Source organism: Folsomia candida, unplaced genomic scaffold (genome assembly GCF_002217175.1).
Source record: "Folsomia candida strain VU population unplaced genomic scaffold, ASM221717v1 Fcan01_Sc002, whole genome shotgun sequence".
NCBI lineage: Eukaryota > Metazoa > Arthropoda > Collembola > Entomobryomorpha > Isotomidae > Folsomia > Folsomia candida.
In genome coordinates, this window is record NW_019091194.1 from 15,635,926 (window position 1) to 15,648,310 (window position 12,385).

General features: G+C 40.1%; 1 protein-coding gene across 1 annotated transcript in view; it reads right to left on the reverse strand.

The window, feature by feature from the left end:
• LOC110843505 overlaps positions 1 to 12,385 on the reverse strand; it is a 93,225-nt gene that overhangs the window by 11,705 nt on the left and 69,135 nt on the right. Inside the window, exons 8-9 of the mRNA XM_035847605.1 lie at positions 8,738 to 8,827; positions 8,621 to 8,665 (exon numbers count right to left, since the gene is read on the reverse strand). Of these exons, the coding sequence (XP_035703498.1) occupies positions 8,621 to 8,665; positions 8,738 to 8,827 (135 nt within the window). The remainder of the gene's footprint in view (positions 1 to 8,620; positions 8,666 to 8,737; positions 8,828 to 12,385) is intronic.

The window sequence follows — 12,385 nt, forward strand, 5'->3', positions numbered from 1 at the left end:
TGTAACAATGTTCCTGAAGTTTAGCTGTCATTTGGAGTGAAAACTGGAACACGAAACTACAATCAGTTATGATATCATTTATTTTTGGATTGGAATATATTGAATGGGTCAAATTCGTTTTACAACTGCCAATTATTTTTAACAAAAAAAACTCGATACGAAATTTTTGTCAAATGCATACATATAACTGCATGCTATATGTGACATAATATTGAAATATTATTGTAACTGCGGATTTTTTCAGCAAAATTTCAATTTTGGAGCAAAATGGGAAAGCCCATTCAACGTGAAACTCGAGTAAGTCGAGCTTAACCAATCATGTTTTGGCCAGTGTTCTAAAGTGATAAATTATACAGATAAAAGGTTTTCCAGATAATTGTAGCCTGTTTTTCTCGAAAATATTGGTTAAGGACGCCAAAGGAAACGAAAAACTAATGCTTTTTCAGTTATTTATTGTCCATGTTACATTGTAAAGTGTCTGAATTATTAAATTACTGCTCTTTTGAGTACATTGGTGCAATCGTGAAGCGTTTGAATCGGTTAACTATCGGGAATCTGGACCTGAGATACACTGTTCAGTAAACTCCAGATTTTCATCTGAGGATGAGAGGAGGATGGTTAAACCCTATTTAAAAGCCGTAAATTTTTGGGAAAGGTACATCCCGACCAGTAACTGATCAAGTTTATTCGAATAAACATAATTTAAAGCATAGACATTATAACAAGCATTAGCTTTATATATATACGCACATATTACATACCTACATATGTAAACATTGGGTTGAAGCTGGGCAATTTCCATATATTTCTCAGGTCGATTACCTTACAACCAGCTCAGGATTACAGCGATAAAACCCAAGGTTAAGGATTATGGATATGGAAGATAGTAAATAACATTACTGAGAACGAAAATTTGAGAAATGGCGAAACCCAATAAGATTATCAAGTCACTTTCTACCAAGAATTTCTCAACTTTATCTCAAGACAGGAAGCTATCTGCTCAAAATATAATTTCAGCAACGACGACGACACAGTTTTGGGAGAGATTGAAGCTTAAAAATTTTGAACCATTTTACATTCTATAGGAAAAGTATTTTTACTTTGTCCAGGGCTACAGAAATGTCACATGCTTTGCTTTATAATGGTAAAAGCCGTCCGCCCTAGGACATGGCTTTGTTCAAAGACTGGTCAAAACCTGCTTTGCACCATTGAGAGAGTCATAAGTATGAGGGCTGGATATATTTGTAAGTAAATTCGACAGTTTGTATCTACTTCCCTTGTTTTTTCGTCCCTTTAAAGAAGATATAAGTATGTAACTAAATACAAGTTAGAAACTGCAAAAAATAATAATTTCCGAAATTTGAAATGATATAAGGTTATATGGTTTATCAAATTCAATGGGCCTCTTATTTCTCCTTTCATTTATTTGAAAGACGTAAAAATATAGGACGTAGAATTAGGTCTTCATATAGAAATCCTGAGGCAGTGGAAACACATCAACCCAGTTTCAGTTTGTCATTTTTTCGCAACAATGAACAGCATTATTGTTCCTTGGTCAGAAACTTGGACGGAAGTGAAAGTCAAAAGAGATGAGAATGTCAATTCCCCATTGTCTGGGTTGGATGAAATTCCTTTAGAAAAAATTCGGAATTGGGCCCGAGACATCTGAGATGGGCAGATTTACTAAACCTGAACTACCAATATTATACCACCAGACAAACCGTCAACCATGCTTCATTTGACCAACCAGTCAAACCCAAAATGTCGCTAAATTGAATGAACAAAATGAGCACACATTGGAGAAAGTCAAGGGCTCCATGATGTGTGGTGCACAGACATTAAATCACACACGTATGATGTGCAAGGCAAGTCTTCTGCTCAATAGTGCTCAAATACTAAATCTTCAATCTTGACACCATCTGCGAGGACTAGCGACTTACCTCGTAGAACTGACTCAACCACCACCGGCAGTGGTGAGATTTCCAAAATTGACCACCAGCAGAAATTGAAATTGAAGACTGCTACATAGAATTTGAGATCGAAACAGATGTTGAGAATACATGTGCACCTACAATCTATCTTGTTCGCAGTGACCTCATGTCGAAACCGGAGGGTTGTGTGCGCAAGAAAAGTTGAGTCGAACTCCAAGGGAATCGCCCAACGGCACCAGCAGCCCAACTATTTAGCCAATGTATGTGCCAGCCAATAAACTTTTATTTAGTAACAATTGTTGTCTTATTTTCAACCGCTATACATTGAAGACTTTCATTGCTTTCTCCTCAATTTCCGTAGAACTTGGCTGCAGAAGTCTACGTATCTGTATACATAGCACACGTAACCTTTCCTTTTTCGAGTTTTTGTTGTCTCTTGTCTCCTTTTTCGTGCCGATGTTGTTCACTCACTAATTCCCTGGATCGGATTGAAGAAGTTACACAACAAGATCACGTAATGTGTGCTGCGGCGATGAATCATTTATTAGGAAATGATCGACTCTCATCGCTCTCAACTTTCCCCAATGGCAAGCAACTCACTCAATAAGTACTCGGATATTATTTGCTGCGATGAGGAGGACATTTTCATGCCACATATTGGAAGATATCTCATTTAACTACCAACATGTAAAATATAGTGAACACCACTAATCAAGACTTTTATACGGTTGGAAAGTTTGTTTTAAGACGAAACGAGACAAAATCCTCCACGATAGTTGCTTCCTCTATTCTAGTAGAAATGATCCTATTTCCTTTCCATTAAGAAAAGAGGGAAAGTGAGTCCCTAAGACTGAAAGTGGGAAATGAGGTGGAAGTGAAGTCGAGTAAAGAAAAGTGGAAATAAAGTCGGTCCAGTGTTCAAGCATCCAGATTCAGATCTTTTAAATCCAATCCATTTATTTGTCCATTCTTTCTCCCCCTCGACAAACCCGCCCTGTCAATTGTCCACCGTTCCTTGTCCCCTCCTCGCCCGGTCAGTCTTGTTCAATAAATGCTTTTGGGGACAACATACAAGTTGTAAAGCCATTTTCGTTTGTGGGCAATACAAAAGACAAATGAGCTGCTTATCTGCACTAACAGTTGCCCTGATGCCGTCTTCCATACGTACGCTGTAAATAATATATGTAACAATTCAATCCAACCAGCTACATATGTTTGTACATATCCATCGTGTGTGGGGAGAATTCCGAGTAGTGTGGGGTTTGCCTTGTTAGGAAGATACGGCATGACGCATTCCAGAGCAATGTTAAATTGTTGCTGATATTGCATTGCTTTTGAGACGGAGCCGGACAGGTTGTGCATTTCTTGTGTGATAGATCGCAGAAGGTCGAATGAATTTAAATAAAAATGTCTAGCAGAAGAAAAGACAAGTGCATCCATGTACCTAGACGAATGACTACTTGCAATGCACCCTTGATACTGGGGTCCTTCTTATTAGTCCTATTCTGGTAAGTCAAGTTCTTGTAAGATCAAGTGCCAAGCATTGTCAATAAGTCAAATGAAAGTAAGAAACCGAGCACGGACGGAGTAAGTGAGTTCATCTGAAATGCAGCAGAAAGGAGGAATGCAGCACATTTCTTGCATGCGGTGTTCTTTCAGTTGTCAGTGGTTCTTTTCTTGGGTAGGTCGGTCGACTCTCCTGCTTCGAAGTAAATGACGAGATGAGGTCGTCGGTGGTTGGTGTAGAAAGAGCAGCGGAACGATAAGGAGCAGAGGCAACTCGTGGGCGGATGGATTGGACCTTGGTGAACGGAAGGAAGTTTGTTTTAAAAGACAAACTTTCCAAGAAAATCACACGACACGCACACTGAGGACTGGCGCCTCCCGTACATTACTGCCTCCCATTTAGATCCCTTCTTCTTGTCATTGGGATGGTTTGCTCAGGAGGAGAAAGCAAACTGGAGATGCGTTATCTGTCTGCAACATCTATATATTTGCCCTTTTTGGATGGTGATGTTTACCTCATGCCGCCCGAACCACCCACCCACGCAGACCTCCATCCCTTCTCTTCAAATTACCGCACTTAACTCATCACTTACGTCAAATGATATTCATTTACATTCTTATAGTTTTCCTTGGTCTGCCTGACTTTCACTTCTCCGTTGCACCACAAAAATAGGCTGCACGCTCCTCCCAAAAAGTATTTCGCTGACTTTGCTCAACTTCTGAATCGACATTGCTTATTTATATATACGCAATAATAATCATTCGTCTCCGCACTAGAGGCTAAAAATAATTTAGAACTGTTAATGGCTTCTCCTCGAGACTCAATTAAGGCAGAATTTAAGAAACATGGGAGTAACTGAGGTCCTTTTGGGGCACACTAATTGGAGAAATTTATCGAACGTTGAAAGCAGCCTAATTTTTCCTCACTGATCAAATCAATCCTTAAAAGACTGATTGTAATCAGTCACCAGAAACAATAAGATTTCGTATAAATTGCTGCCAGTGAATTGGGTTAAAATAATACGTGTAGCAAAACTAATTAGAAAAAATTTCATCTTCGTTAACTCACAAAATATATGTAAGGTACCTGCCAACTGGTTCGAGACATGCCAATAATAATGAATATCAAAGCATTGTGCGTATGTATGTAAAAACACTTTTCAGAGGTGTCTGAACTTTATGCAACGACTAATAAGATCAGAAAATTAAGAGAAAGTGAATCAAATGCAAACTCCTTTATTCTTCCAGTTAGAATTAATATATGCCACGACTGGTAGAGTTCTGGATTCTCGAATTTCAGTTTTGAATAAACTTGTTGGTTCGTTTTATATTCAAAATATTACAAACTCATAATCGTGATTGTTATAGAGTGAGTTCTGCCATGGTGTTGGTGGTCGACGAACTCCCACGTCTTATAAATACACACTTTCTCCTATACAGACTACTGAATGAACTACGCAAAGAAATGGAATGTTATTTCATTGAACGAGCAATAAAATTTTTAATGGATGGGCGCAAACTTTTTTAACAGCTCAAGTTTGCCTAGTCCAGGCTAACGACCGAAATGTCATCATCGAACCAAGTCGGAATATATTTCCGAAAATAAACTTTATACTTGTGCACATTTCGCCCAAACCACCCTCCCATTCTTTCTTATCTTTGTACCAATCGCTACACCTGAATCTCGTCATCGCCCTCTTATTCTTCTTCTTTTCCTTTGGCGAAAGGGGCTCAAGTTTTGCGCAATGGATTGGCGGGAGCATTATTATTATTGCAGCTGGGTTGGTGAGGAAAGGAAGTTTGCAAGGCCTAATCAGAGAAACGATTTTGTGTAATTTTATTGAACCTTTCACAGGATGTTGACTGAGCTTTGTACCACTTTGTACGTCTTGGTCTTGTGCCTTCTAATAAACTGGGCCTATTCTTTTCCATTACTCGCCGAGTAGGCAGGCACTTGATTTGATACATAGTTGCGGACACAGCTTTATTTCTTCTCGCTCTAATGCAATATTATTATATACCGAGCTCGCGACTAGGTAAAAAAAACTGCTTCGGGATGTTTGCGAGCAGTTTTCTCTTCTCCCTCCTTCCGCCGCCGCCAATGCCGCCGCTGCATGAATCTATGTGGAGGTGGAAAGTTGCAAACTTTTTTGATCCTGTCGACTTCACCTCTCTTCTGCTCCCTGTGACAACGACGACGACTGCGACTGGTAGTGATCCCATGTTGTAAGTAGAACTGGGGATGGATCACTTCTTCCCTGGCCTCTGTTTGACTGGACTGGCTGAGAAAATGAGAGCAAGAAAGGAAAAGTCTTGAAAAGGACAAGCGAATAAGAACAATCTGGGAGCAAAGAAAGGAGAGAAAGTTCTCTTATTCTTCTTCTTCTTTCGAGCTGTGCTGGCTCACCTTCCTTATTTTTCTTCTTTTTGTCGGTGACTTGGTAAAAAATGGGTCGGACAAATTCCGTCTTGTTCAATTTCACTTCGTATCGGAGCAAGATTCAAGGGAACGATTGTATCATTCATGTGACTCGTTGTGATGTTGTGATTGCAACTAAACACCGCATGTGGGAAGAAATTGGATATCTCAGTTCGGACATCAGACAGAGAGAGAGACACGGCTGTGGAGAAAGTTGTCCCTGTTGCCCACACGGCGATCTATCCGCAATACATTTCATTACAAACCATGCTATCACATACACGCGGAAGACAATCAATGACAAATCTGGACAAATCATCCGTATCTCCTGATGCTGGGAATTTATCTCTTTACTCCTTCCTCTTCCCATCAGTCTCAATCTCCGCCGTGCCTCTGCCCGACTCTTTCCTCAGATTACGCCCATTGATAAGAGCAAAGCGCAGGCGAGGGGACAGAAACCAAAATGTGCCGGATTTGGAAATGCGATCCGTCATTACATTGGTCATGTTTTTTTTATTGGAAACTGTATATTTTACTTTTTATTTTTGTCTACACTTCACTACTATAAAAGTGGTAAAACGGGTGATTTATGTTGTTGGCTTCTCAATAAATTATCATAGATTAATAATTCCGGCCATCCCTAACTCATACAATCACTCTACACAACTTTTACAGCGTAACTAATACAAATACGCATCACCAGAGTGAAAGGGCAACATTGATGGGAATAATTTTGCAATAATTTTAATTAGTATTTCTAATTTGCCTTGAAAAATGAGAATGAGTTACTGCATACAACAAACAGGTCCTAAATGTAATCCAAACCAACCCAACTATGTATAGCTAACCTGTTAGCCTATAAGATATCTATTATTCGTTCCCTGCAACCTCCGGTATCACCGTAGATATTCATTTAGCTAAGCCAGCCAACGTGTGACTGGGATTTCACTTCATCCAGATTGATACATTGTTGGAAGCTGCCTAACAAACATTTACCGGCTCAGCGACTAATGCTTTGGGCCATTTTGTCACAAAAGTTAATCCCACAGTCCATCCATCCATCCAACCATCGGATTTCCTTTTGAGCTCAACAAACTCAATCAGTTCTTTAACACTCATCGGCAGCGGACCACTCCCACCAACCCAGCGACTATCCATCCATCTACCTTCATTTATTTTGGCAACAACCGCAAGCAGTGCATCGCAGCGTTTTAGCCATATTGAGGAGGATGAGAGCTTGAAGAATGGACGGGATTTACATCCGCGCCATGGGTTTTCTAACCACTGCAAAAGATTTAGCTCATCGTGATTGTGATATAAATCGGTCAGCACTTCCGGCAATAGAGCTGTTTTGGGGATTACATTCATTCGAGTTTTCATACATATCCACCGACCGATGCAGCGTTCCTCCCATAAAGTGTACCGTACCACACATTAGACGTTACACAGTATGTACTACGCATCTGGTGCAAAATGGGTATATTTAAGTGAAGGAGGAAGCGGAGGAGAGAAGAAATGGCTGGACCCCAAAAACTGTGTCGATTTCTCCAACTTTTCTTTCCCAAAATGAAACTGTCCTCGTGTGTCGGTCCGTGTCGTATATTTGTGTGTACTTTCTCCATCTCCGTCTCTTGTTCATTTCTCTCTTACAATGGAGGTCTCCCAACGTATGCTCACAGATTTGGATAAAACTAGTGTCAATCGATCACAAATATAATTAGTATGAAATTTGCAAATGGAACTATCTGCCAATGCGCAGGTTTGGCGGAGATATTTGCATAAAAATAGGAGAAAACGCACCAAAAGGCCGGCATATTTTTCAATTTCCAAATTTCCTGCGCATTTTTTCTGCTTTGAATGCAAATATCTCCGGCAAACCTGCGTATTGGCAGATAGTTCCATTTGCAAATTTCATACTAATTATATTTGTGATCGATTGACACTAGTTTGGTCCAAATCTGTGAGCATACGTTGGGAGACCTCCATTGTTAGTTGAGCAAGCTTTCACAAATATCACAAACTGGAATTTCCTCCTTCTCTCTCATCGTATGTATCATCGTCCGGCCTCTTCTCCTCATCCTCCATTATTTTTGCACGCAGCATTCCAATTCCACTCAAGATTGTTGGCTGGTGGGAGTGAATCAAAATCTCTGCCGGACTACATATATGCTGTGTATGGCAGTGTATGAAATATTATTATTTCCTGCGTGGCTCTGAGACGGCGAGCTCCTCCAAGATTCGAATACAATATCCGCTGAGTGTTCAATTCAATTTCGTATAGGAAGGCCTCGCCATGGAGGACAATAAATAGGAACGAGAGACCAAGTTTTTGGTCGCACATTATAAGAGTTTCAGACGACGCGTCACTTTATTTCTCGCCCTGCTCGCCTATTTGCTATGTCAGCTTAAAACTTTGATGTTTACTGAATGAAAAAAATATGTTCCTGTCGCACATCAATGGATTTTCTTTTGTCTACAAATGTTTTTGCTCTGACCTTGTAATTTTATGAAATTCTATTACGTAAAATTACAGTTCAGCGATGTCACGGGTGATTGGGTCCACGGTGTTTCAGCAAATAAGAACATTTCAAAGTTTCACCGACCAAAAAGTTTACAGCCGGCATTTCGGAAAATGGTGAATTACGCAGCATCACATTATAGATTTAATTTCATATTCCGAACTCGACCACGACGAGGTTGAAAAGAGATGATCAGATTATTTATAAAATGTACATAGAGAAAACAACTTTTTCAAGAAACTTACATTTTCAATAATGCAGACTAAGCTGATAACAGTTCCTTGTTGCACCTGAAAAAAATGATTGACATCATGAGTTAAAATGCACGATTAAACGAACAAATTAGTCCAAGAAGTACTTACGTGATACTCTTTTGCACCCAGTATATACGCTTGAGGGACGAGGACATTAAGGTTGAAGAAGTGTGCTATTACCCCGTGAGGATTTGAAACCTGCAAAAAAAGGCAAAGAAAGAGCCATTAACCTCAATCTACAAAAGAGTGAAATGATTAATATTGAATATAGCATAATAATTCATGCAACTCTCCAGTCAACTCCAGTCATCAGTGGTATATATACTTTACATAAGGTACACAAAGTATTTATTACGCATGCATGTACATATATCTGATCATTCAAACTGTGCATGCATACAGATGTATTGCTTGCCTTTAGTCCACCATTTTTTCCAGCCATTCTCCATGTCATAATTCTACATCCCGTTGCGTAACTTGAAACTTCAAAGCTCAAATGCTACATTAAGCACGTCAATTCCGAGTCTAAGCTTGAATGAGAAATGTTCCTACAACCACCAACCAACCAAAACAATAAAGCACACAAACAACTCTTTGTGATTACAAATACAGCATTTTGCGAGAAAAAATGTCTTAGCGCAGTCTCAATAGCAGCTTTCATAACAAAATTCAACAATTTACAATTCATTCTGCTTAATGCATCTCCTGCCCGTCTAATCTAAAATTAGTTGAGTTTCAACTTATTTCAATTTGCCAAGAAAAATTCTCTTCTCAGTCGGTGCTGGAGCATGAACGATGTAGCATAACGATCATGAAGATGATTAAAACTAAAAGTCAATGCCGTTTATCGAGTGGTTCTTCGAGCTCGAGTACTGCATAATTATTCATCAAATAAACTAAAATTTTAATGTTGAAGAAGTTTCTAAAGTCGGAGGTGATCTGCTAACAACAGCTTCAACAAGAAATTGAAATTGAATGAGGTCGTCAATAAAGCTCGCCTGCCTGTCGTTTTCTTACCAAGCGATGATAACCCAGTTTCCCTACTTGACTTGTGACTAATTGGTCAATTACCAGAAAGTAAACGTTATTGCTTGAGGAGAAAGCCGTTTGTGCTTCATAATTTATGCTCATCATTTCGTCACATAATTTCCGAACTGTTCTCCCCCGTTATTTTTACGACTAAGTTTGAATGGGAAGAGATTTCTCTAGGTGAAAGTAGGTGAAGCAACGTCGCGGCTCGTGGTTGCAGCAACGGGAGATTTCCTCATCACCCACGGATTAAACCTTTATTCAAGAAGTAATCCCTCCGCTATTCAATCTCACGTAATGGTGTCGATTAAGAGTAAAGTGCAATTTGTCTCGGTGCTATATGCTGGCTGAGATAACGTATCGTTATAAATATAGTCGCATGAATACGTAGTAAATAAAGCGATGCCTGTGTCTTGGTGCGATTCTTAATTTGCGAGCATATTTTGCGCTTATTTATGATCCAACCAAACCATAAAATTGTACTCCAGGTGGCAGAATTTATCAGATTAACTTGACACTAAAACAAATAATCGTGCCTAAAAATTTCAGCCTATTACTTGCATATTGAAATAGATTAGACTTGAAAGTGTAGATCCGATGGATTTCGATGGTACTTGAATAACGAGGGCGCGTGTGTATCCAACTCGTTCATTGTCATTCTCGTATACGTTTAATTGCACCAGGTTCCACTTCTGACCCTCAAATTGCACATCGTTTGGGCGAGAGGAGACACGAGGCCCTTAATAAGATGAACGAGCATGGGTGGTACGAGGGATTGAATAAATTTTGCTCTCCCATCGTTTTGTAACCTCATCATCATCACTGTCATGATCTCATTGAGACAAGTGCAGGTAGGTGAACAAGCAAAGTGAGTCGTGATCCTGACTCTTATTTGCATATACTTGAGATAAACGCAATTCATCCGCATGATATGAACCAGACTTGAATCCGTAATTTCATTCAGGTCCCAATCCAACCTCACTGAAATAGTCTTCACCCTGGTTTGATCCGAGCGTGGGCTAAAACGACACTGTCGTCCTTGTCGTCTCACTATATCGTCCGAGTTCAGAAACTAGAACGAAATCTGCAATTTGGTAGTCAAGAGCTTTCCAATGAAGTGCTGGATATTGACATTCAACCCTCTCAACCCTCCCACTCGTTCCTCGCCTGTCGTACGTGGAACAAGGCTGTGTGCACAGATACGTATAGGAGAACGGCTTAATGGTTGGATCGTCTTGTCCATAACACGGATATATTATCCTCCTGATGCCATGAAATTTAAAAAGGTGTCCAATCTGAAGCATCAATCGACGTTAAGTATAAAACATTAATTTATCAGCGAGATTTCATGTCACTGTAAATGATACGCTGACTTTATTGTCCATCACTTCACTCCTTCAGGCACCGCCCTTCTCCTTCCAAGGACAAGTGGGTAGTCCTAGTGTAGAATCATTAAGTGTGTGTTGCTGCTTTAAGCTACATACATATACAGACGCTTATAATGTTTTTCCGGCTTTGGGCTGAAATGAGGAAGAAATTGCATCGCCACGGATTTTCTTATTCAGAAACGGCAAGATTTTGGGCCCGAAAGGAATGATTGAAACTAACAGAAAAATATTGATTTCCTGCGAGTAAAAAATCCCCGAGAGGGTACGAGATTTGAGATTCCAAAGTTGGGATTCCAGATTAATGATTAATTATTCTTGACGAAATCCCTTTCACGTATCAGAGCAGTGAGCATGGAAGTGATGGTCCTCATCCTTGTCGCCAGTCAGAAACGCTACAAAATCTTTCTACTTGAGACCAAAGTCGTCTCCCTCCTCTTAACTTTCACTCTCCCATCGTCCTCCTTCTTGACGGTGGTGGTGGTGGTCTACTTTGGTGACGTTTACGGGACAAGTGATGAGCAAGAGTGAATTGAATTGGGAAGAGAGCAGTGCTCTGCATTCCCATTTTTGACATGCCACTGCTGCTGCCTGACTTCTTTCCTCATTTCAACCTCTTGGAATAGTCAGTCACCCATATCTCACTTGCTCCATGTTCACGTCGGCTGAGGCTGCCACCAGGGACACTGCGGCCTGCACCTCGTGACTACTAATGGGCTCGAATATCGGAGTATCGGGGAGGGGGAGACATGTGAGGCCAATGTGATGGTCACGGGGACAGATACAGGTCGCCAATAGTCTTCAACACCATCGAGTGTGTGGTTGGTCAATATTGAAAAAGAATTTTACTTAGTATTCCAGTATTCACCACGTTACATAAGAAGTCCAATTCAAATGATGACAATTCGCGACTTGTGACAACAGAGGAACATGCCTGCTGCTGTTATACTGAATCATGGGTGAGGGTTTTCTCGGTACATTCTACGTATCCAACTTATGCACATACGTCTGTAAGTATGTACTCGGAAATTGAGTTTGTCATCTTCATAAGCCCAGCTCTGTGTTGGTGCTTTTGCTTACACGGGATTAAAATTATTCGTCCATAATCCGAATTTTCCACAACAAACGATCTATTCATTCTTATGGGAGTAATACACTCTTTGAATTCATTATCTCCAGGCTTCCCACAAGATCAAACGCATTTCAACAATATACAGCAAGTAACAAATTGAGAAAAATATGGGACATGGAAGTCCCTTGTGCTTCAAAAGCTGCTTCATTATCCTGATAAACTATTTAATGAAGGATAAGCTAACAAACCGAGGTACACATAATGAATGGA